This window comes from Limulus polyphemus, unplaced genomic scaffold (assembly GCF_000517525.1).
Source record: "Limulus polyphemus unplaced genomic scaffold, Limulus_polyphemus-2.1.2 Scaffold238, whole genome shotgun sequence".
NCBI lineage: Eukaryota > Metazoa > Arthropoda > Merostomata > Xiphosura > Limulidae > Limulus > Limulus polyphemus.
This window is the reverse complement of record NW_013665848.1, coordinates 605,407-630,225: the sequence shown is the minus strand read 5'-3', so window position 1 is coordinate 630,225 and position 24,819 is coordinate 605,407. Positions and strand designations below refer to the sequence as shown.

The window sequence follows — 24,819 nt, the reverse complement described above, 5'->3', positions numbered from 1 at the left end:
CCCACCGCCACTCTTGGGTCTACTCTTTTACCAACGAATAGTGGGAGTTGACCGTCACATTATAACGCCCCACGGCTGAAAGGGCGATCATGTTTGGTGGGATGCGGATTCGAACCCGCGACCCTCAGATTGTGAGTCGAGCGCCTTATCCACCTGGCCATGCTGGGCCTCTGTATATCTTAACCTGCATTTACTGTTCTCAAACACAATCGTTTAAAGTTAAAAGGATATTTCAAAATAACCACTTGTAGCGTAGCGTGCCCAAATTACCCTGACTGAAAACAATGATCTGCATTTGAAAAACAAAAATAAATAATGTATTTAAGAATGAGTTTCTTTACGTTGAATCATTTCTACTGATTCGTTCATGTAATAAAGAAACTTCATTTGTATTACTGATTAATTATATATGCAAATGTGTGATAAGTTTAAAAATAAATAGTTTCATATTTTTTGTTTTATTATAACAGATATTTTAAAAAAGTGGATCTTAAACATGTCTATTTTTTCTGAAAATATCAACCAAGTCTTTTCATATTACTTATTTTAGCATGTTTGATATTCTTTCTTTTGTGAAAAGGATTGTTTGTTTTCAGGAATTCGCATAAAGCTACCTAAACGCTATCCTAAACTTTGAGCTTATAAATTACAGAAAAGGCAGCTAAGTCGGGCAACTTTTGTCAGAACGAATAATGAGGTTTGACCGTTTTTCTTATAACGCACCCACGGCTCCAAAATGTGAAGCACAATTATTAATATTTTTGGAATAAGGAAAACGAACGATTGTAACAAGGAATAATGTTTATTTCAACAAATTATATCAAACATCACACAATTTATTGATTCATTCTTGATAGCCCCCCAGTGGCACAGCGGGATCTTTGCGGATTTACAACGTTAGAATCCGGGTTTCGATACCTGTGGTGGGTAGATCACTAATAGCCCATTGTGTAGCTTTTTGCTTAATTACAAACAAACAAACAAACACTCTTGGTAAGTAGAGGTACAATGCTTTAGAAATGACTCAATTAAATGTTTCATCAAAATGTTTAAGTACATGTGTAAAACTCTTCACTGTTCTAATTTACATATATAGTAATAAAGATTTTCTGTTATACCGGACAATAAGAAAAATTAAGGAGGTAATTTCTTTAAAGAGGTTTATCAAATAATTTTTGTACACATCTATACAAGGACTATTTATGCATGTCTGTCCATAATTTTAAACTGATACATTAGAAGGAAGGCAGTTAGTTAGTAGCACCCATCAGCAACTCCTGCTTTGCTCTTGTTTGACAGAAAAGTAGGATTTTACCGCCACTATTATAGCACCCAAGATCTCAAAAAACGGAGTATGTTTCTTGTGGGAACTAGTCAAAAACTATAAATCATCAGATTTTAAATCCTGGCATCCTAACAAATGGGCTACAACTGGCCCCTCTTTAAAGATGAAAATTATACTTTAAGGTCGCTAGATCTTCCAAGTTTCTTATAATTTCTATATTACAGCTACTCTATATAAATCGCTTCTAGGTATCGAGTGAGCCCTTCTTCATCGGGCGAGTAAATACTTTATCATAAATTTGAATGTGACATTTCTTACAGCAACGGTAATATATATCGACTATAAATACCTTCAGCAATCTTATAATCTCGTAAGCTGTTAATTTTACACGCTTCAAAGCTGCCAATTATTGAATATTAGTTAATCAGGGTTATTACATGTTTCTTAAGTCTAGAAGTTTTGAAACAAGAACCTTTTATCAAAATGTGTTTAGAATTGAAAATCGAAACTGCAAAGTTAAAAAATTATTTTTATCAAACAATATTTATATATTTTGTAGAATACTGACAAACGAGACCTCCGAGTTCTTACCTTGAATTTTCATAAAATATAGAATTGGCCTCAGTATTAATATGGTCTGTTGGTGTCTTTTGGGCGCTTTAGCTGAACCTTGAGGCGCTTCATACCAATTTGGAACCCATTCATGGCCTGGATAGCTGTCTGGGCGCTTGTTGGGTTATCAAAGCTCACAAACCCTAAGAATAAAACATATGGTAACTTTTTTTTTCCTAGCTATGGATTTTTATGTTAAACTTTGGTATATTAAACGAAGAAATAACTAATACAACTTGGAAATGAAACTTTTACGGCAGCCACTGAACACTTAATAATAATAATAATATTTCGAAGAAGTTATTCACTGTTCGTTATTCTAATAAACAAAGTAAAATAAAAAATGTAGTATCAGTCATAATGGCCAAAACAGGAGAGATTTTGAAACAAAAATTATACGTATATCTATACATTATCTAAGCTTTTGTACGTGCACATATAAGTATTATGACTGTTTTTTGCAGTTGTACTTAAAGCTGAATCTGTAAAGTAGTTTCGAATGTATTAAAATACATTTGATCGAAAATAGGGATAGGCTGTTCAACAATAAATCAACGATAAATTTTGTACTTGAAATAAACTCACCAAAGCACTTGCTTTGATTAGTAGCACGATCAATGAAAACTTTAGCACTGATGACATTTCCAAAAGGCAAGAACATCTGCATGAGTTCAGCATCGCCGAATTCCTGTGGTAAGTGGTAGATGAACAGATTGCAGCCTTCTGGGCCTGAGAAGTGAACAAAGATGAAATCCAAAAAGTTATTAAATAATATAAGATTTAAAACAACAGTGATTTAAAGAAAACTGGCAATAAGTTTTATGGATTTTTGTTTGTTTGAAGTTATGCACAAAGCTGCACAATGGCCTATCTGTGCTCTGCTCACCACGGGTATCGAAACCCGGTTTCTAGTGTTGTAAATCCATAGACATACCACTGTGCCACAAGTTGCATGGAAGAAAAATATAATATAAATTATCAAATGATTGACAACTTAACGTTCTAAATAATGGAAATGCCAAACAGGATAGATTATACACGCCTACGAATTTGCAATTGATCATAAACAAAAGTAACATCCGAAACAAAAATGCCTTTAACTTTACAAATTTTATAAAGATAAACTTTTATATTCCCGTTTTAGAAAAATTAACTTAATGAACAGAATCTTTATTATTGTTTCTGATTTTATTGTTTCGTAAAACTAGAATGTTATGAAAAGAAATTTGATATTTTCTAAAAATTCGCAAATGTCATCAGGAAATTTATTTTTCCAAATTAACTCATGTTTTTTTTACAAACTCAAGTTTTATACACAATCGTTGTCTTAAAGGCCTTAGGAATCTGAAGTGCCAAGTTGTCCAATATAGTGCAATTTTGGGCATTTTATTTCTTTTGAAGTTGGCATATGAACGTTTCTCTATTTACTAGCAGAGACCCGCAAAACATTTCTGGCCAAATTAGTATCTTTATCGTAATAGTACTTGTTTAAATATAACATTTCTAGCACAATAAAAACGAATTGTAATCGCAGACAACGAAATGTGTAAATCCACTTGTATATAGCCGTACTTTAAAAAACTTTAACTTATGCTAGGCCTAAGTTCGATAAAGAGATAAATTAACACTGTAACCTGTGTATACATTTTTTTTTACTTTAGTTTAGTTAGGACTAAGCTTTATTGTACTTAATACTATCGATAAATAATCTTATAATGTTATTACCTAGCGCCAAATCTTTTTAAAAACTTTGATAAGTTTTAATATTCTGTTGTACAAAATGGTTAATAAAGTATATTTACATTCCCCTTTTGTTGTTACTTCTTGTTTCATACAGCAATTGTAGCGACTTGATCACTGAGCTTTGCAGTTCTCTGCCGCAGGCAGACTGTTTGTCGTTGAGTGAATAAAGCGCATGCGCGGTTTTTCTTGGTGAAACATTCTAACTACGTATGCTTATGCAGCAGGTTCTAGGTCAGAAAGCGTAATGGTCTTACATACAAACAAGCAGAATAATAGTATAGATAGTACAGTAAGTTTTATATGTATTTTAAAAATATAAAATAGTTTAAATGTGTGTTATTCAATTAATTAACCGGTTTTCTGACCCACTGCTCAGAAAATGATATAATAAGTAATATTAAGTGTAAATTTTTATAGTAATTTACAAATTCTTGAAACATGTATTTAATATTTTAATTTTGCAGTATTTGGGGTATTAGTTTTTCTTACGTACAGATGGCGCTTATTTCCAGTAAAAATTCTTGTTAAGTTATTTGAAGTCATCTGTTGCATTCTTTAGGATCAATAGGATCTCAAATAAATTACAGTAAATAGGCCAGTAGTCATAAATGTTAAAATAAGATCGAACTGAAAATGAAATAAATAAAATACTAGAATTTTCTCAATGTTCTTTAGAAATTAGAAAACAAATAACGATTGCAAATGAACATTTAAGTGCAAGAGAATAGTGTTTTAAAAGAAAAGTTTTGGAAAACAATGAATATTGTGAAATAAATGTTAATAATACTATAAAGCTATAAACTAAGTAGTATAATAACCTCTATAATCAAAATATTAGATAAGAGCTCGACATCAAGTATGCAGGTGTGTAACTAGAGCTTGAGGTTTATGGTATGAATAGTTAGTGATCTTCTTTGTGTTTGTATTTTCAGTATGTCTTAAAACGTAAGAATGGCTCGAAAATACTTTAAAATGCACAACTTCTTTGGCATTAATCGCTATACCTTTTCTAAAAATAGATTACACTTTATAAGAGCAAGAAGTAGATTTTAATTTGCTTAGTAATTTTAGAAATTTTATTTTCCATACTTACCTTCCCTTTGTGACTGAGGGATAATTGATGGCTGCTGGGTCAGAGCTTGAGGAAACTGACCATACGCTGTAGGAAATGCGGCTAAAAAATTTAAAATATCCAATTGTGAATTAAATGTGTCAATTCTAAATTAATCAACAAATTGATTTTGTCATCTGGAATGGTGAAAGTCTATCTAAAATGCTAAGTGGTATGATGACGAGTTCTGCTTTTTAAAAAAGTCTCATGGGTTTGTGATGGACAAAACCTGATCTGAAATGCACACACCTCTGATTCGAAATCTGTAATGAACCAGTTAAGAGGGACGTAAAAAAATCACCCACTTTATAGTATGAGTTTTATCATGAATATTAGACCTATTGGCTCCACGCTGTTTCACCAACTTTTGGTGTTTAATCCTGTGATATTAAACCTCGCTTTCTACTCTGCAACGAAAATATCACAAATACTTATTCTATTTTACACCTATTTCAATTGTTTATAAAACACTTCTATATTCTGAGGTGTAAAATCAATTACAGCTGTTTAGTTTGGATAATGTTAATCTAATTATTTTTAATTTTAATGCGTGTTCGTGGTTATTTGTTGTATAATTCTGCGGTAATAAAGCGTGATATTATTCTCAATGATGTTTATGCGTATGTTTATTTACTGATCTATAATGATATTTTCAGTGATAAATATATATATTACACGCATTTTATTTACTCATGAATGTTTCCGAAAACAAAAGTGATACAATTATTAGTTCAAGATTTGAGAGCTATTATCATAAACAAACTTTATCAAAATGAGATAGAAGTTCTGACACAAAAATAAAAAACAGAAACGAAAAACTTAAATTATGTGAATAATAAGATGGGAGGGCGAGATATTAAAGGAATTCTATTCTGCAGTACGGTAATGTGAGACATTAGTCTGATTAGAAGCTATACTTATGCAGTTCGTAAATGAAGTAGGAAAGAATGTTAGCTTGATATTTGACAAGATAATGACAAGTCAGAGAAAAATGTATGTTCAGTAAATACTTGAACGGAAGGAAGGGAAATGTATATAATACACGCGCTGCAAAATGTATATTTCTATTAATTAAGATTATAAAGTTTCGAGTTTTCTTAACCAAATATGGAATACTAGCTGATGTACCTGTTAAACGCAGGGGGAAGACATAAGAACCCTTTGAAGGGTGACATGGGGGGTACTCATGCTACGTTTGGCAACAGTAGTTCCAGCGGTTCGCCAGCTATAAGCAGATGTAAACACACGCAGACTTTTGTCAGTCAGTGGTTTACGTAATTGTACTTGTGTCAAATGTTATAGACTAATAAAATGATAATGAAGTATCCAGCAATGGCGTACCCAATCACTCAAAGTACTGACTGGTATTTAAGGTTATGTTATAAAATAGAAGCTGATACGTAGCAGCGTAAAAATAAAGCAAAACAGGAAACTAAAGTTAAAAGAAAAATTCAACATAAACGAATCAGTTTAATTTGGATAATGAAACTGTATAAATATTTCATCAAACAACATCTCATCTTTGTGATACAGTTCACGAGCTGCTTGAAAAAATAATTCCCTAACTAGAAATGCAGCTGCTAATAAAATGTTTAGTTGTGAGGATGTGAAAAAAGAACAGTAAAAAAGTCGATGATGAATATTCATTTATGACATATAACAGATAAAAGATATAAATATATATATATATGTAAAAAAATCTATCACATTTTTGGGGACGATTAATGGCACAAATAGCGCAAAAAAATGTTATAACGTATGACAAGTATTTGGTGCTGCAACCTCTCTATAATACTAATATTGTAAACATTCACATATTTTTATACTTAGAACAGAGATAACATGAAATAAGAGGAGTCTGTAGAAACCTTTCGTCTCGCCTAGATTATTACATAGGAAAATTCTGCCTATTTTTTTCATCTTTCTTGGGAGATTCTAAATTGTTATCAGTGTGATTGTAACAGTGTGTTTTCTAATTTTTGGATATGAGAAAAATTCACATTAGAGATATTTTGTAGCATAATACTCGGGAGGAGTTTTGTGTTACAGTGATTATTCAGGTATGACTTGTTTTTGATGATAGTCTCATAACAAACCAATAGATTTTGAAAGTACTTTTAAAACACTACATTAACGGAAACTGAAAATGAGTTTTTAATTAATATTATATTTCGATCAAAGCAAATCTTCTGCTTAGAATGAAACTAAAAATCAACCTGGCAAATCAGTAGAGCAAATTATATAACGTTCGTTATTATATTCCTACTTATTAAGATTATAATGTATTGTTAAATCAGTTGGGTACTATCGCTGTTAACGATATTTTCGACTTTAATCCCAAAACTATCTCACGAGGTTCGACCAGCTTAGGAGACTTATATTAGTCCTAAATACATATATTACACTAAAAATACAAAATATATCTTCATAACAAAATAATAATGATATACAAAAAAGTAAATAAAAAGTAATGACATTCGATATACTAAATAGTATAATTAATATTGTTAATGAAAGCAACAATAAATAAATATTATAATATATTATCAAATTTAACTGTCTATATGGTGATTGGGGATTGATCTGACGTAACACGTTTCAAAGTGAAAGTGAGATATTGTTTGTTTGTTTATTTTGAATTTCGCGCAAAGCTACACGAGGGCTATCTGCGCTGGCCGTCCCTAATTTAGCAGTGTAAGACTAAATGAAAGGCAGCTAGTCACCACCACCCACCGCCAACTCTTGGGCTACTCTTTTACCAACGAATAGTGGGATTGACCGTCACATTATAACGCCCACAAGGCTGAAAGGGCGAGGATATTTGGTGGGACGGGGATTCGAACTCGCGACCCTCAGATTGCGAGTCGAGCACCCTAACAACCTGGTCATGTCGGGCCCAAAGTGAGATATGATGAATGAAATCAATATGTTAATATTATTAATATAATTTAACTTTAAATATAAGTTATTGAACGTTACTTACAATTTCGTCATGCAGAAAGTACGATGATTATATGTATTTGAATAAAATAGCATTAGCGGCAGTTCACTGGATATTTAATTTAGCAAAAACATGAATTAAATGCATTTGTGCATGTTATTCAGTTGCTTCTATATTTGTAATCTATAATTTCTGAGTTTGCTAAGAAAAACAAGTAACGTGAAATAAGACGAAAGAAACATTCTACACATTGGAAAATGCAGACATTACTTATGTATGTAAAAAAGTATCATAAAAATTAAAATACGGTTCACACTCCCATTACAACTAAAAAACGGAACGTAGGAGAATCTAAAATAATCTTCCAAAGCTCGTAAGAAAAAATAATTTACATTAAAAAAATGTCTGTGTCCATTTAATTTCATGAACGAAAACAGATATGTAAAATCAGCACAAATGAGGAATAGTTAAAACATCTGTATTGTTTGAATAATAAAGTAAATATACTGCTCAAAACAATTAGAGGGATATCGAAGTTTCTGTATTTTAATTAATTTTTATACAGAACAAGTGACATCTGATTTAGTCTAATGAACTGATATGCAAATATTTGCTCTTGGAATCTATGTGTGCAAATGCTCGTTTCGTGTTACAAACTATGCAGTCCAATAAATGATTAGAAAACGAATGTTAATTAGGCGTATGATTACCTCGGACACTAATGCGAGTCACACGTCGATGTGGCAAGTCAATGAACTTCTGCAGGCGATATGGTCTATTCGTCCAATATGGATACTTCCATTTCATTAACACTGTTTGTAGGTGTATCATTTGCTGCCAGGCTTTTTTCCAGAGTATGGTATACACGTTCAATCGGAATCAAATTAGTTAAGCATGTTGATCAATCTGTTCATTTGATTGATACCCTCTTCTTCCAGGATGTTGGTGAACAGTTAAACAAGGTGGGAGACTGTGTTATCGTCCACAAAAAAGATAAATCAACTACAGCTAGATACGGAAAAACTAATGGTTGTATGACCTTTATGATGGGTGTCAAAGCACTTAAAATGTCAGTGTGGACTCCATTACAGAACCCTGCCCAAACTATCACAGGTATGTGCATCTTTTTTTTTTCTACCTGTGAACATTTTGTTGAATTTGATCCTAGCCACTTTTCAAATGCGTACACGTTTGTTATGTAGCTGAAGTCTGAAGCGTTATTAGTCAGTGAATAGGACATTCGTTAACTGTCGTTTAAGCAGTTCACATGTTTGACCGTTTGTGTACTGACTTGTCGTACAGTTGCTTCTCTGAAGTGTCTTTTTTTTTGGGGGGGGGGGTTAGGAAGCTAAGGCCTCCAGTTGTATTGCACTTTGTGGGATTGACAACAATAGTCTATCTTGTTCACATCTTCGGCCAACTGTATTACTACCTTATCTAGTTCTCCGGCCAACCGTCTTACTGGTCTGAGAGGAGTCCACACCCTGTTAATCACACTTCATAGACTATAAACCACTCTGCAACGGCTTCTTGTTTTGACCACCTTATATCCAACCTATTTCTCTCCAGCATAATGAAATATATTAACGCCTTCGTTAGGTCCTGACATGTTTCACTATCAATTTGCATCTCCTTACGCACACTGCTGTTCTTTACACTGTTAACTGAGAACACACCGTATTTTCTTTATTTTTACAAACCACTGAAATGTGCATACCACGTTGAATGACTGGTCACTTAACAGTTGGTTTGTTTATGAATTAACTCAGGGGTGCTATGGACATTATTTAATAACAATAGTTGCGTATTCTCATAGCTGAGGTACAAAAACGACAACAACAAACCGTGATTATCATTAATTGTTTTGAGCAGTGTATATTCACAGTAAAAAATTATGCAAAGTGTAAAATATCTTCCGCGCAAATAAACACTACTAAAATAATTTTCCAAACAAGATTTTAAAGATGAAGTTCTCTTAGCTGCAATTATGCTCACCAATTCATGGATAAAATTATAAACAGTTTTGGAATAATACGGCAAGTATATTGACAATAAGGAAAAAAAAGGATAAGAAAACGCTCTTGATAAGGCTTAATACTGAAAATAATTTACTGCATTAGATTTCTAAAGGTGAAGATGTCATATAGCTTCAGTTTCTATACTTCTTACCAATTCCTGGATAGGCTTGTAAACTGGGATAAGCAGTAGGTTGAAGAGTTTCCCCGTTAGGTATCGCTTGTGCTGAAAGTGAGATAAGAACTAAAACTTTTATGTTTCAGCCTGAGAACAAAGTTTATGTCTACTATGTTAATTCAGTTTATTCTAAGGCGAGTAATTATCGTTTACTAAGTATATTCTTTGTGTAAATCGTATCTACCCTTTTACTCAGCCACAAAACAAAACAGAAACAAAAATAAGTTATAATCTTAATTCATAATAAGGTTGTAAAATATTCATAGTTTGAACACAGGCTAAGCTCAGTATTGGTTATACAAAGAAAAACTCGATGCATTCAAAACATGTTCAAATGATATGAATCCCGTTGTAAATAAAAAAACATTTTCCTACGAAAATAACGTGTACTAAAAACATATTCATTATTAAATATCTACTATAAATAATAACTAGGAAGTCTGTTTAGAAAATGTTTCGATTTTCATACATTTCTGAGTTCCAGTTTTCTCATGTCACACTAGCTTATAGTATTATAGGTCAATGACCTTATCAGTTCAAAGGTGAGATGTACTCTTATCCACACGGTTTTCTACAAATATCTAAAGTTAATAATACTTAATGGATACTCAGAAGAACAATCACAAATAATGCAGCTTTTTTGTATTTCTTTATCACTGAACATCAGCTAATAATACAAAAAAATAAACACGAAAACAAAACATCTTTATTTACTGCAAGAAATACGAATTTAATATATATACGTAAGGGGACTCTTAATGAAACAATTACAAACTAGACTTAAGATAAAATTAGGTTTACAGTTATATCTTTTTTGGGAGGTTGTAGAAACATTAGTTTCTCCTGAGAGATATCATTCAGAATGAAGCAGAAATATACTTATAACATGTATATACAGTCTCATTGTTAATTACGGATAACTAGTACTTTTGTAAGTATATTTAGTAGATGTTGTACTAAGGACACATTGTGAGGTTTTTATTACGTTGAGTAACATCTATGTTATTTACAAATATATACTCTTCCCTACAACAGAGGCATTAAATGAGAACCTGACTTTAATCGAATAATCTGTTGATAATTAGAAATACAAATTATCTTATAAAGCTTGAAGAATGAAGAAATAAACAAAATTGCTCAAATAAACGCATCTTTAGAAAATCAATGTACAATTTCTTTCATAGAGACTTCTCATAACAATAAAGTTGTTGAACACCTGTATACAATTTAAAACATGAACATATATATCAATTAAAAGTTAAATTCCACCATTTATACACTTACGGGGATAATGAAGCATGCCGTTTCCATATATTTCACCTGTCTGTCCGTTAGCTTGATGTATGGATGAATTAGGCAGAGTTGGAGAAGGTATATTAGGGATGGTGCCGTTGATAGGCTGTGCTCCTTTTTATGAATAAAACCACATTATATTTAAATAAATCCTCCAACAGTAAAACACAGATTTTTGCTATGAGCATTAGACAGTAGTTTTATGGAATACTAACTAAAACCTAGTGGACACATTCTACAGACCCAAACCAAAAATAAAAGCATCTAATTCCGAACTCAAGTACTAAATGTGTAGGTCTAGTAGTGTGTGTGTGTGTGTTCATACATTTATTAACATAATTTATATTTTATAGTTTTTAAAGAAAAAGAATAGTTTTATATATTAATACCACATGATTGTAAAGCTAGGATCTATTCATATTTAATACACCATGATAGATTCTGTATCCCATACAGTTAATACTTAGTTATAAAGTATACACGAATAATTTTTCCTTCTTGTTTTTTAACTATTACACGTGTTTCATAGGAGGAATTTTACTATTACTCACACACACACATATGTTAATTAGTTAAGTAAAGAAAATCTCTTTTGTCGCTCATTTGAACATGAAGCCTTTCTCATATAATCTTCACATTCTTCTGAATCAACATGTATTCAGACTTTTGTCCAAGACTAAAGAACATTTCTATTTGTATCAATATTTATACTTATATCCCAGTATCTGAACATTCTGCTTGAACGTAGTAAGAATTCAGTGTAAGTATGTTTGCTGTTCAAAATGTATTAGGTGTTACAAAAAGTTGCATTACGTTCTTACATTCTTAGCTGAAGTTACATATTGTAAAATTATTTCTTTAAAGCTTTCTCTTCAAAGGTTCTGATGCTCAATCAAACCTGTAATGTTTGCACTGCCATTTGTCATGGTAAGTTAATATACTATAGAGTACATTTGTTGGTAACTGTTGAATATTCAGTATATATATATATATATATACATACGTTAAGTAAATACCAATATATATATATACATACCTTAAGTAAATATATATACATATATATTCAAGCTGAATATATGAACGAAAACACGCTGCAAACTATTGAGTAATCGCAGCAATGTTACACACACACACATATATATATATACACACACAAGACATTGAGAGAAAAATACGAAAACGGCATAAAACAACTATCAATTATGCCCGTTAATCTAACTGAAGTTCCAATGTCTTCATGCAATGAAGTACTAAAACATAGTACAAAAAACGTCTTCCACTGGCAAGAATTTCATTGATATTCTTTATGTAAAATATACTGTAGTTAACCTTGCCTTGTCTCAGTTTTTCAAATTCGTCAGTTTTTCTAAGATGATGCATAACTTTCTAGCGTATAATAGAGATATTTCATTAAATTCTACAGAAATTATGCATTGAAATAACTTTTACAGGGTGACTTAACTACTCGTATTAGAAACCCTTAAACTGGTTACAGCTTCAAATGAAGTGTAGGTTGCATGAAACTATTTTAAAAATAGATCATTTTTATTTGTTTTTTTTCATGATTAAAGCCAAAAAATAAAAAGTGTCCAAAAAAACAATGAATAAATAAATTTAAGTATTATGTTAAATTAAAAGTTCAAATATTAACGATAAATTATCGAAGTCGAATGTGTTTATAAAATGTGCCTAAACTTTTTAAGTCGATCAGTATTTTTGAAAAAAAACTGGTGATTTAACTTTAATTCCTTTTCTGGTAATTAGCAGTAAAGATATCCTATAGTTAATCTCTCAAAATCAAAATTATTAGAAGCAAATAGAGAAGCTTTAAGTGGAAATTGTTAAAAGAAGACAATCAGTACTTTTTATTAGCTATAAGCTAGAAAGAAAAAATAGCACACTTGTTGAGATAAAAGTACATAATAAGTTCAAATATTAAAGTTCTAGTAAACATCTTTTGTCACTTGCATACTTTGATTAAAGCAGTATAGAGCTTAAAAGCTTAGTATACCTCGTGTAGCTTGGTTTCCTGTCGTATTGATTTGTCGTATGAGCCAAATGCGTGTTTAATTGCACCATTCACGTCAATAAGTAATTCATGAAAAAGTGACCTTCTGTATCCCAATCCATGAATGAAAAATACCCAGTAAACGATACAACCAAAATAGCGCAATTTCTATTCTGTATAGGCACAAAAACAAAGATAAAATCCTCATGGAAGGACGTGTAACGACTGCGTATACTCAACGTTTCAAGCTTCAATATAATTTTGTACAACTTGAGCTACAAGCAATATACATTGTTTGCAATGATTTTTTTTCTTGTATATATGTTTTTAATATAAACCCAAACAGAAATGTATTAATTTCACGGGTTTCTAAATTGTTGAATAAGCTCATGAAAGTTGTAAATTTGTAGTATAACGTTGAAAAAAATGCCAGAAAAAAACAAACTTTGAGGAACAATATGGTTGATCATAAATGTAAAACATTAACGCCGTTTTATTATCACTTGTAACAAGCTTCAAATAGCTTTATATGTATACATATGCGCGCGCATGTGTGTATTTAACGTATATATTTACATATTGAACAATTAATAGTCATATATTGAAGAACAGTGTGAACATTATTGTATTTAACGAATGAGGATCGTTTAAAAATAAACGTTGATAGAAAATATGATACTAAATTAAGATATTAAGCTACAGTCGTAAAAATTAATGACGTACTGTAACTTTTAATATAACTTATAAGGTAATTTGAATAATAATAATGTTTTTTAGAGATTTAAATCAAATGTTTTACCAATCTCAAGTATGGGTTACGGATATCGGTAAATTTTACAATTTGACTTTATACAGCCTAAACCAATTATGTTACGTTAAGGGCACTCAACATTCACCTTCTAATACATAGTTTTTCAAACATATAACATTACATAAAACTTTCTTCTACTGTTTTTAAGCAGTACATTTTTCAGCTAAAATAACTTTGCAGTAAATAAATTCTCACCAAATTTTGTAAGCGAAGAAGTATAACAAACATACCAACATACACTTGTCTGATAAAACATTATTTTATCCCTGAGCGAACTTCTTGCTCATTTACAGAAGCAGTTAAAAATAGCGCGATAATACGTTTTTTTTTACTAACTCTAAGCTTTGATAATAGTTTGTCGGTTAAGTTTGCATCTTGATAACGCTATATGCTTTTACGTTCAATTTATATCAGTTTGTAAAAACATGTGAAGTAGATTGTATTTAGATACGTTTTGTATGAACTTATGATAGTTTAATCAGATGATACGCTATGAAATAATGAATTGCTATAAAAATGTTATTTTACGTTATTATATCTGACTACAGATTTATTATGAATAATAATGTTACGTTTTATAATTCGTTTTTATTTATTTCTAAAAGATTACTTATCACATATATGAACATTTTGGTCTGGAACGAACTACGACATAGTTCTTTTTGTATTTCAAACTAGAATGTTTCAGTTTGTTTTGTTATTAAACAAAAAGCTCCACAAATGAGTTATATGTGCTCTGGCCATCGCAGGAATCTACACTCGATTTTTATCGCCAAAGTCGTCAAACTTACTGCTAAGCTACCGGAATTCAAAAGGTTTCAGTAGAAAAAAAACCTCAAAAAATCATTATAAAATCAAGTAAGTGATATATATATATAGAAATACATCTGAATATTTCCTTACTAGTTTATCTGGGAAAGTGACTATTTTGTCTAGATACCGAAATGATTTTTCGAAAAATTTTTGATAACCCTTTGTAGATAGTCAAGCTGAGAAAAATACTGAAACCTATAACTGATTATTTGAAATTCAATAAACATTAAGGATTATATATATATGGAGAAAACGTGCTACAGCTTAAAGATAATATCTAAAATAAGTCATTTGTACCTAATTTCGTGCCAGAAAGAAAGTTAATTCGACGAAATTAATTGTAAGAGTGAATAATCCAATCTTGCTAAAGTTCGATTTCATTAGAGAAAAGTCTGACAATTTCGTTTAGTTGATTGCAAGAGAGAAGCTGGAATTAAGTATCAAAGAAATTATTTTACGTTAAATAATGAATATCGCACTAATGAGAGAGAAGCATGTTAATACATCACACTTCATTGAACTCTAATGTTTTTACATCACACTAATGAAGTGTGATGTATTAACATGCTTCTCTCTCATTGAACTCTAATGTTTTTACATTCAGGCTATCAATAAATGCAAAATACGAAAGTTTAACACTATATTAACAAATGTTTTTAACAAAGTTTTTTTTTAAAGGACTCGAAAAAAAAACCGTCGATAATAGCTTGGAACAAATCTAATATATTTAAGACTACAGCCAGCAGTAGTATAAATGTAGCAGTGTGTTGTGACTTTCAGTTTCTTATTCACATTTCGTTTTGATTTCACGTCGAAGATTCCTAAATAAAAAACGAATTGTGTTAAACTTATATGAACAAAAACCGCGTAATAACAGTGCTATTATCATCTTCAGGGAGACACCAGGAGGTGACGACAGGGTAGATATAAATCTTATTATTTCCCACCCGTGTACATATTAATTATCTGTATGACTACTGATGTCTGTAACTGTATTAATTGTATCTGTGAATGGTACGAATAAATATATATATATATAACGGTCCCTACTCATTCTCTGAAAATGCGTTCAATAATGCATTGTGATCTAAAGTAACACACCATTTTATATATCGAATCTTTTTGCCAGTCTAACTTTTATCAATTATGCTTATAGCTCTAAAATAGTCCTAATCACTCCAAATTGACTTCTAGTAGCCAAAAAGTTGTAATTAGCTTGAATAATGTGTATAAAAAAGGTAAAGAAAAATCAAAATTTAAAATCCTTATCCTTCCTGACTTTGACTAAACTTATGATTTCGCCCTGTCAAGAAAGTTTTATCTATATGTCAGAACTAATCAAAATTTATATCTTTAAAAATTTGAGTCACAAAATGACAAACTAACATATACATACAACGGATACGATGATGAAAATTTACGCAAGATTTTTTTTTTGTTATAGATTATGCGCAGTTATTATGGAAACTGAATATAAGTAGGTAAACGTTACAATATATAAACACAATAAATCACACAGAAGATTTATATACCTAGAAAAATATCGTCTATTTCAAAGAATAGTTTAGTATATAGTACACTTTAAGTTGTTCTTCTGTCTGTGAACAAACTCTTGAAGGTTTGTTATAAAAAAAAAGAGATCAAGTTTCAAAGTTTGTGACCAATATTTTCTGATTTCTATTTATTGAAAGTATAACAAAGCATTAGGTACCAATATATAAATTGTAAAAGAATATTTAAATATTTAGGTGAACATGTTTAGTCTATTTATCTTTTAGTTTTCTAACTAAATATTGTAAGAACCTGATGTAGGAGTGATTCCTGGACTGGCGAGACCGTTCGGTACAGTTCCAACTTGTGTAGCTGCTAATGCACTCATAGGGTTGATGAACCCCCCTTGTGCTACGGCAGTCATAATGGCAGCCTGCTGCTGCACAAACTAGAAATAGAAACGTTATCACATACTTAAACAAAAATACCATTTAAAGGATTATTTTCCTATTTGTGCAACAGATGCACAAACTAGAAATAGAAACGTTATCACATACTTAAACAAAAATACCATTTAAAGGATTATTTTCCTATTTGTGCAACAGATGCACAAACTAGAAATAGAAACGTTATCACATACTTAAACAAAAATACCATTTAAAGGATTATTTTCCTATTTGTGCAACAGATGCACAAACTAGAAATAGAAACGTTATCACATACTTAAACAAAAATACCATTTAAAGGATTATTTTCCTATTTTAATTAATAGAAAATCTAAAGTGTTTATTTCTTGTCCAAAATTCATAAATAAGACGAAATGTTAATTTATATGCAATTTTTTTTTATAATCTCAACTAAACTCCGTATCAGTAACTTGAATAATTAAGACTAATTTGATTAGATTATGTTTTTGAAAACATCCATATGAGATGACAAAATTCCAAGCGAATTAACCCAATATATGATATTTAATATTCTTCAACACATAACACAAAAACAGATGTTGTCAAGATGAAAACTTCGAGAAGTAGCAGTTTATATAGAATACCAAAAGTATTTAAGATGAACATTTTAGAAATTAACAGCATTTATTAATGTTAAAAATATAAAATTGTGAACATTTCCTAAAACAATAACAGATGTTTTTAAGCAAATAAGAAAAACAGTTGAACTTTACTAAATATTTCATGTTTAAAGACCTCATATGGGAAAAAACTTCAACATAAGAACCGGAATTTAGGCTGACAATCTTAATGATACAAACAGCTGAATGACAATAGAAACTACAGATATTTAATGTTTAAAGACCTCATATTGAAATAACCCCAAAATTAAAGTAGGAATGGGTAGGTTGATAATATGAAAATGATATAAACAAGTAGATAACAACATAAACTACAGAATTTAATATTTGTGTAGTGTAGCTCGTGAAACAACTTCAACTGACACAAATGTTAAAACTTCAAATAAAGTAACCCATCTGGAAGAACAGCGAATGTTGTCAAGATGAGAAAATGTATGAAATAATACAAGATCTTGTCGAGGATGAAACTTCTCGTAGAAATACAGATTTAGGAAGTAGCAAACGTTTCAAGTTTAAGAACTAAAAACCCATGAGTTATTTATCAGATACCATCAGGGTTTAACGATTCGAGGATAACAGACAATATAGACAATAGCATACGTCGGCAGGGATACAAACGTAATATAACAGAGCAATGAATTAATAGCTCTGTTGTCAGAGTTGGAAGTCTCGTAGATAATAAACCATCTAGATATAAGCAGATACTGTTATGGACAGAAACTTCACACACTAAAATAAATTAAATAATGTCAGACAGTAAAAGGTTCAAAGCATTTATTATAATGAACCATTTGGACAATAGTAGATGTTATCAAGGTTAAAAGTTTAATGGTAAATCGCATGAAGTGACATCAGCTGCTGTCTGGGTACAAGGTTTAGTTCACGTATAACAAAGCATTCTAACAACACATAAGATATTGTCAGCGTCAGAGTCCTCATCTTCTACAAGCCTTAGAATTATAAAAGATGGTTAGTACCCCTGTGGTGACTCTAAGAATTATTATAGTAATATGTTTTCAATTATGTATTGTTTATCGTGTGACAAATGTTAAAAAAAAACTTTACAGAAACACCTGAAATACATATTGTTGTTATTATATTAATATATTGGCTGTCTCTAGTAATATACAATCTTAGCCAAAATGTTTGCATACTTTGTAACAAATTATATCATTATTATTAAGATGGAATACAATGCATTTAGCGCTGTGAAACTGAGAAATGCATGTTGTATTAAACATCCACATATGTAATTTGTATAATGAGACAAGTTCTATGGACATCATGAACGATTTATTAGAACAGCAAATAATTTTATCCGACACCTGTAGAAAAATGGGTAATTCAGCATTTCACCTTTCACAACAAAACCTTTCCAAAACATACATAATGACAAAATATAACATCAAATTATTGTAAATAGCGTCTGTAACTTTATATCAGTTCATATTCAACATTCAGTATTTGGTTGGTTCTCTTCGTACTTTAATGACCTCAGTAAGGTGACGTGGCATGCTGTCGATGAGATTATTGATGTAATACAACGTGATTTCATCTCAACTTGTCACTAGAGGGCGCTGCAACTCAGCTACAGTAGCTGATTTGGGGTCTTTACTAACTTTCCGGCTCATTTCTGCCCAACAGTTCTCAATGGGACTACAATCTGGAGAATTTGTAATGTCCTCGTGGTCGATATAATCCTGCACAATATACGTACTGTGGGCATTCTGGAACAAAAAGTTATTGACAAACCTTGCCCTAAAATATAGCACATATATCGTCTCCATGTGATGCCTGTAGAAGGCGCCATTAAATTAAAGTTTCCCTAGAGGATATGAAGAGAAGTTTTTCCACCATGATGAATAGCTGCCCAAACATGATCCACACCACCTCCTGTGGGAAAGACAGTCTTCCTTCATCTATTCTCCAGGCGAACGACGAATACGAATCTCACCATCAGCTTTAATAAGCCGAAAACAGGACTCATTTGAAAGGACGACATGTTACCAGTGTCCTAACTTAAGTTGGCATGTTGTCTTTCCCAGGTAAAACGGTGATGGTGGTGAAATCTGGCTAATATCGGTTTTCAGATATCCCTTCTTACAAAATAATCTTGTTTGGTCAGTCTTCTATTCACTGTTTTTATGGATACTCTAGAATGATTGTGTTCCTGTCATTCCTGTCATAAGGTGTTGCAAGACTTCTTTCGACCTTGACGGGTTAACCTGATCAAAACACGGTCATCTCCGGCAGTACTTTTTCGGCATCTACCAGTAGACTTTCTTGGAACAACGTTTCCTGTAGTCCGATGACGTTTCAGGATTCTGGATGTAGAACACTGGAGGTACCATACTATTCTGGCAATATCCGTTTGCTTCATACCATTTCTGTACGGTCGCACAATTTGACGCCCTATAACTTCTGGCACGTGATGAGGCAAGTACAGAGATATTGTATAAGCAAAACGTTGATCTACTTTGCAAAAGATTATACCAAAAGCATACCCTTTTATGAAAAACAGGTGTGCATGTGTGTTTTGACGAATAAATGCACAAAACAACTCAGCTACATCAGCTACAGACCAGAAAAACAACTCAGCTACATGTTTGTCCGATCTTATGCTACCTTCTCTGTTTCTACTCAGACATTTACTCAATAGCTACTCTATGGATGTAGACATTAACATCGATATAGAACAGTATGCAATCATATCGGTCAAGCTTAAATATTAATAGATTCAGTGAGGCACTTATAACAGAATTGGTCTATTGCCTATGAGAGAGATTTAAATTTTTTTCGAGCTTAATTAATTATTTCATTTGAGTGTTGTCTTTTGCTGGACTATATATGATTTAAACGTAAGCAAAATAATGCATGTTCCTCAGCGTAGCAAGCAATTCAGGCACTATATATAAAATGACGCATGTTCGTCAAAGTAGTGAGCCATTCAGGTATTAAAGGTATACAAAAAGACGCACGTTCATCAGCGTAGCAAACAATTCAGGTTGATGAAGCCTAGCTCCAACGACTTTGAAAATTATTTACCTGTAATTAGCACCTCGTCTGAAAGACTATTTCCATCGATACCTTTAATACTGTAAAGACACTGTAGTACCTTTAATAATTATTATAAAAACACATTAAATTTGACGAAAATTTCAAAGCCAAAAGTTCACAAACTTCCAGTCGCATCTCATAATCACCGGCTGTTTTCAGGAGAAAGATGGCAAAAGAAACAGGAATCATAGCAATTCCATTCGATCACGTACCTGTCAAGTCACTGACACAGCGCTCTCGGACTTCTGTGCCTTTATTATCCTGAGACGTGGTCTAGAAAGCCAATGTTCACGTACAGTGGAGAGTGTATGGAAAGCTTTTCAAGATGTGTGGTCTAATATTGACCTCCCTGTCCTTCCCAGAATCCTGTTACAATGGAAATTGCACTATCGAGCAGTAGTGCATAATAATGATCACCATGCTGAGGGCGAGCGACGATGGGGGAAATAATTCCAACAGCAGCACGGGACACAAACCATCGTTTTTATAAAGTACGATTAACTCTCTGTCTTCTTATCTGATTGAAATATTTTAGTTGTACAAAAGCAGTGAAGTTAGAGTAAAGGAGTCAGCCAAATAAAGATGTGATTTAAAAAAAGCTAAGTTCCCTTCAAAGAGAAACTATGTGACGATGTAATGTAAAAGTAAAAAAATTCAACAAGTTAAACTAAGGAAAACGTGGACCTTGTTTTTTATATTCATGTTACTGCTTGTTCCCATTGTAACAAATAAAGAAGCTACCGATACACCTGGAATTTTGAATAATACTACTATGAAAATATAAAACTTGTGTATAAGATTATTAATCAAGTATTAAATAATAAATAATTCCTAAGCAGCATGGAATATTCCATACCCACGTAGAAATGTAATTTTACTTTGTACTTGAAGACATAAACACTATTCACATAAATCAAATGTTGGTTCATAAATATGTATGAGGTAGACCCAACCTAAATGTGAAACTGCGCATGACAAGACTTTAATGTTATAATTAAACTCGAGTAAATGAAATAATCAAATACAACATATCAGTTCGCATTTTGCTGTTATAGAAGCTAATGTAATTTAATCATCGGGTGGTTTGAGTTTTGTGTTCGAACCTACTAAATAGTCAGTATCTCATAAAGCGACCGTTTAACAAAATGTTTTGAAAATGGATCATACAGTGTAGTAGTTCAATCCATTTTATTCAGATATTAACTAGATGATGAGCACAGTTATCAGACACAGACATATATGTATATATACGAATTTTCTTGGCACGAAGATTGAGCTAGACTAGTCATGGTCTGGTTAATTTATAAGCAACAAAAACAAAAAAAGTGCTAAAACACTTCATGACATTAATTTAAAGCACCAGTGTTAATATGTTAATTATTCTCTATGTTTTTTTAAAGCGACTTATGATCTATTTTTTAAAACTTCTACAGTGTTTCGGTTTGTTGATCTTATATGCTATTTTAGGTGAAATAATATTCCAAATAAAATATAAAAAGCACACAAGACTAATACAAAAATAAGAAAAATAAAAACGTTGTAAAACTTATAGCTTACCAAACCATAGGTAAATGAACTTTTTCTTTAAGTATTAATAATTTATTTTTCTTGTTGTAAGAAAACGTCTTCGTACTATTTCTTCTGGGTTATAAATGTTTCGTTTTATTGGTCATGATTTCACTTTTTTAATTTATATATTTATAATGCACTTTATTAATTGTTTGTTCCAAAATCTCATTAAAGTTAAGCTATTAATACCAAATCATTAAGATCACTGTTTTTCTTAAAGACGAGTGAGGATCATGCGTAAAATCATTTTGGGGTATCTTGTTTTAATTATTAACAAAAATATAACTAAATTGGATATCGTCACTAATCCTCGTCTTACTCTACAAGATGTCCCAACGATGGAAATGGCTAGCTAAAGCATGTTTCGGTTCTAGACTATAGTACACTTTTATTAATGGTGGAACATACTACATGTTTCGACAGAACATGAGTCTGAAGAAGACGGACCAATGTTCTATAGAAACATGTAATATGTTCCTCCATCAATACAATTCTTTCTTATGCTAATAAATCGTTGTTTGCCTACCTATTATTATATTAGCATAATGTGTTTCCTTACCCAAGTATATTACAGTCAATAATGCATTTCATTTCACAAAGATGTTTCTTTCAGGAAAGTACTATTGATACTTTTTTCCTTCTTTCCCTACAAATTATCTAGAAAACTAAAGGAAATATTGAGGTTTCAACGTTTTTTCAACAGTTTGATAACACAAAAAATCAATGAGGATTGGGAGTTCCTAAGCTTTCTTTTTAAAAATCAAGAGCAAATATGAAAAAATGAGTTTAGGGTTTGTTAGATTGTTCACTAAGTCTAACTAGTCATTAAATACATGATTTAAAGTAGATTATACATAGATTTGAGGAAAAAACAAAGACAGATGTACCGTTTCACAAATACATCATTTATTAACGACCATGGTTTTTGAAACGTACAGTTGTCTATATTTTTTCCCTCAATTCTGTAATTATGGAGTTTCACCAAGTACCAACGGTTTCAAGTATCAATTATATAGATTATATATATATACATCATTGATTGCTACACAAGATGTGAGGAATAAAGTTCATATACTTTGATAGCATCAAGAGTTCAAACTTTCGGCCAGTTCAAGTTTTAACTTGAATTTTTAGTTCCATTACCTCTGTATATAAAATGTTTCTCAGTGGAAAACACATTTTCAAATCTTAAAATGAGTTATTTTTAGAGCGTGGATAAATACAGAGTAAACAAAATTCCTACGCGGGAACAAGATTGTGTTTTCAATAGGATTTACATGAAATGTAACACATATAACTCTAAGATATTTTGTAAACTTCCTTACTTAGCAATATTTTCAAAAACTTTATTTCATTTCGATCTCTAAACACAACCTTTCATTTCAATAAGTTCATTAGAAAGCTAATGCTGTTAATCTAAGCAACTGTGGGGGTTGATGTGTGTAGAAACGCCCACCTATTCTATTCAATCTGAAAGTATAAAATCTCTACCTTAATCTATGCTGATTTTTTTTTTTGTCTTGTCGTTCCACGTGGGCTGATAAGAACCGGTACTTATCAAAGCATCAGTCTTTTCCTGGACAAACGTGGGCTTTGCTAGCTGAATTTAAATGTTGTTACTTAAGTAAGTACAACTCTTTGTATACTTAAAAATCCCCAAGTAATGAATATTAAAAAACTTAGTTAGATATTACTCTTAGCAGTATTAGCACGTGTCTTTCGTTTTTTTAATAGATGTGAAAATGTGTACTTGAAAAAGGAAAACCATTTCCTATTCTATCATTTTGAAGTTTTCTAAGGTTATCATATTATTTAAGTTAAGCAATGGTGATTTGTAATTTCTGTAATATCGCACTGGCTTATGTTAAATAATACTGCGTTGTACTTTATACAATATCACACTATCTTATGTTAAGTAATGCTGAGCTGTACTTTATATAATACCACACCAGTTGGTGTTAAGTAATGCTAAGCTGTACTTTATACAATATCACACTATCTTATGTTAAGTAATGCTGAGCTGTACTTTATATAATACCACACCAGTCTGTGTTAAGTAATGCTAAGCTGTACTTTATACAATATCACACTATCTTATGTTAAGTAATGCTGAGCTGTACTTTATATAATACCACACCAGTTGGTGTTAAGTAATGCTAAGCTGTACTTTATACAATATCACACTATCTTATGTTAAGTAATGCTGAGCTGTACTTTATACAGTATCACACTATCTTATGTTAAGTAATGCTGAGCTGTACTTTATATAATATCACACCAGCTTATGTTATGTAATGCTGAGTTGTACTTCATATGTATAACAGTTTATATATATGCCAGTTTAAGCATAATAAACCTTAATATTGTTGCATTGCTTGTACAACTTTTTATAACTTTTAATTACACATCTTAAAATATCTCAGTGATTTTCGAAAAATCATGGGTAACAATTTTAATATATAAACATGTGCGTGAGCTTGTATTTTCCAAATATTCTGATGTGTTTTTTAAATAAAACATAAGTATGATCAGAGTCAACGTTTCCTATAAATTCTATTGCCAAGTTATGTCTTCTTTGTAATGTGTACCTTTTAATGACAATATAAAAATAGTAATTAATGAATTAAAAGTGAGTAAAAATCATTGCATATGATATTTTTTACCAGAATTTTTGTTTTGATATAAAGTATATTACTGGATTTATACAAAATGAAAAGTTTCATTGATCGCTAAGCTCTTTGATATATATAAGTATAATTACTTTTAACTGATTCTAATTTCTTCACACCGTCATGGAGATTGGCC

General features: G+C 31.3%; 1 protein-coding gene across 6 annotated transcripts in view; it reads right to left on the bottom strand.

The window, feature by feature from the left end:
* The window catches only part of LOC106478651 (CUGBP Elav-like family member 4), a 484,600-nt gene that overhangs the window by 4,322 nt on the left and 455,459 nt on the right, over nt 1–24,819 (bottom strand). For 5 of the 6 annotated variants that reach the window (XM_022382285.1, XM_022382287.1, XM_022382286.1 and 2 more), the window contains 6 exons: nt 16,614–16,749; nt 11,170–11,292; nt 9,862–9,951; nt 4,734–4,814; nt 2,483–2,626; nt 1,877–2,040 (listed from right to left, as the gene is read on the bottom strand). In XM_022382285.1, coding sequence (XP_022237993.1) covers nt 1,913–2,040; nt 2,483–2,626; nt 4,734–4,814; nt 9,862–9,951; nt 11,170–11,292; nt 16,614–16,749 — 702 coding nt within the window. In that variant the 3' untranslated portion in view covers nt 1,877–1,912. The remainder of the gene's footprint in view (nt 1–1,876; nt 2,041–2,482; nt 2,627–4,733; nt 4,815–9,861; nt 9,952–11,169; nt 11,293–16,613; nt 16,750–24,819) is intronic. The other variant, XM_022382290.1, reaches the window with a different exon arrangement.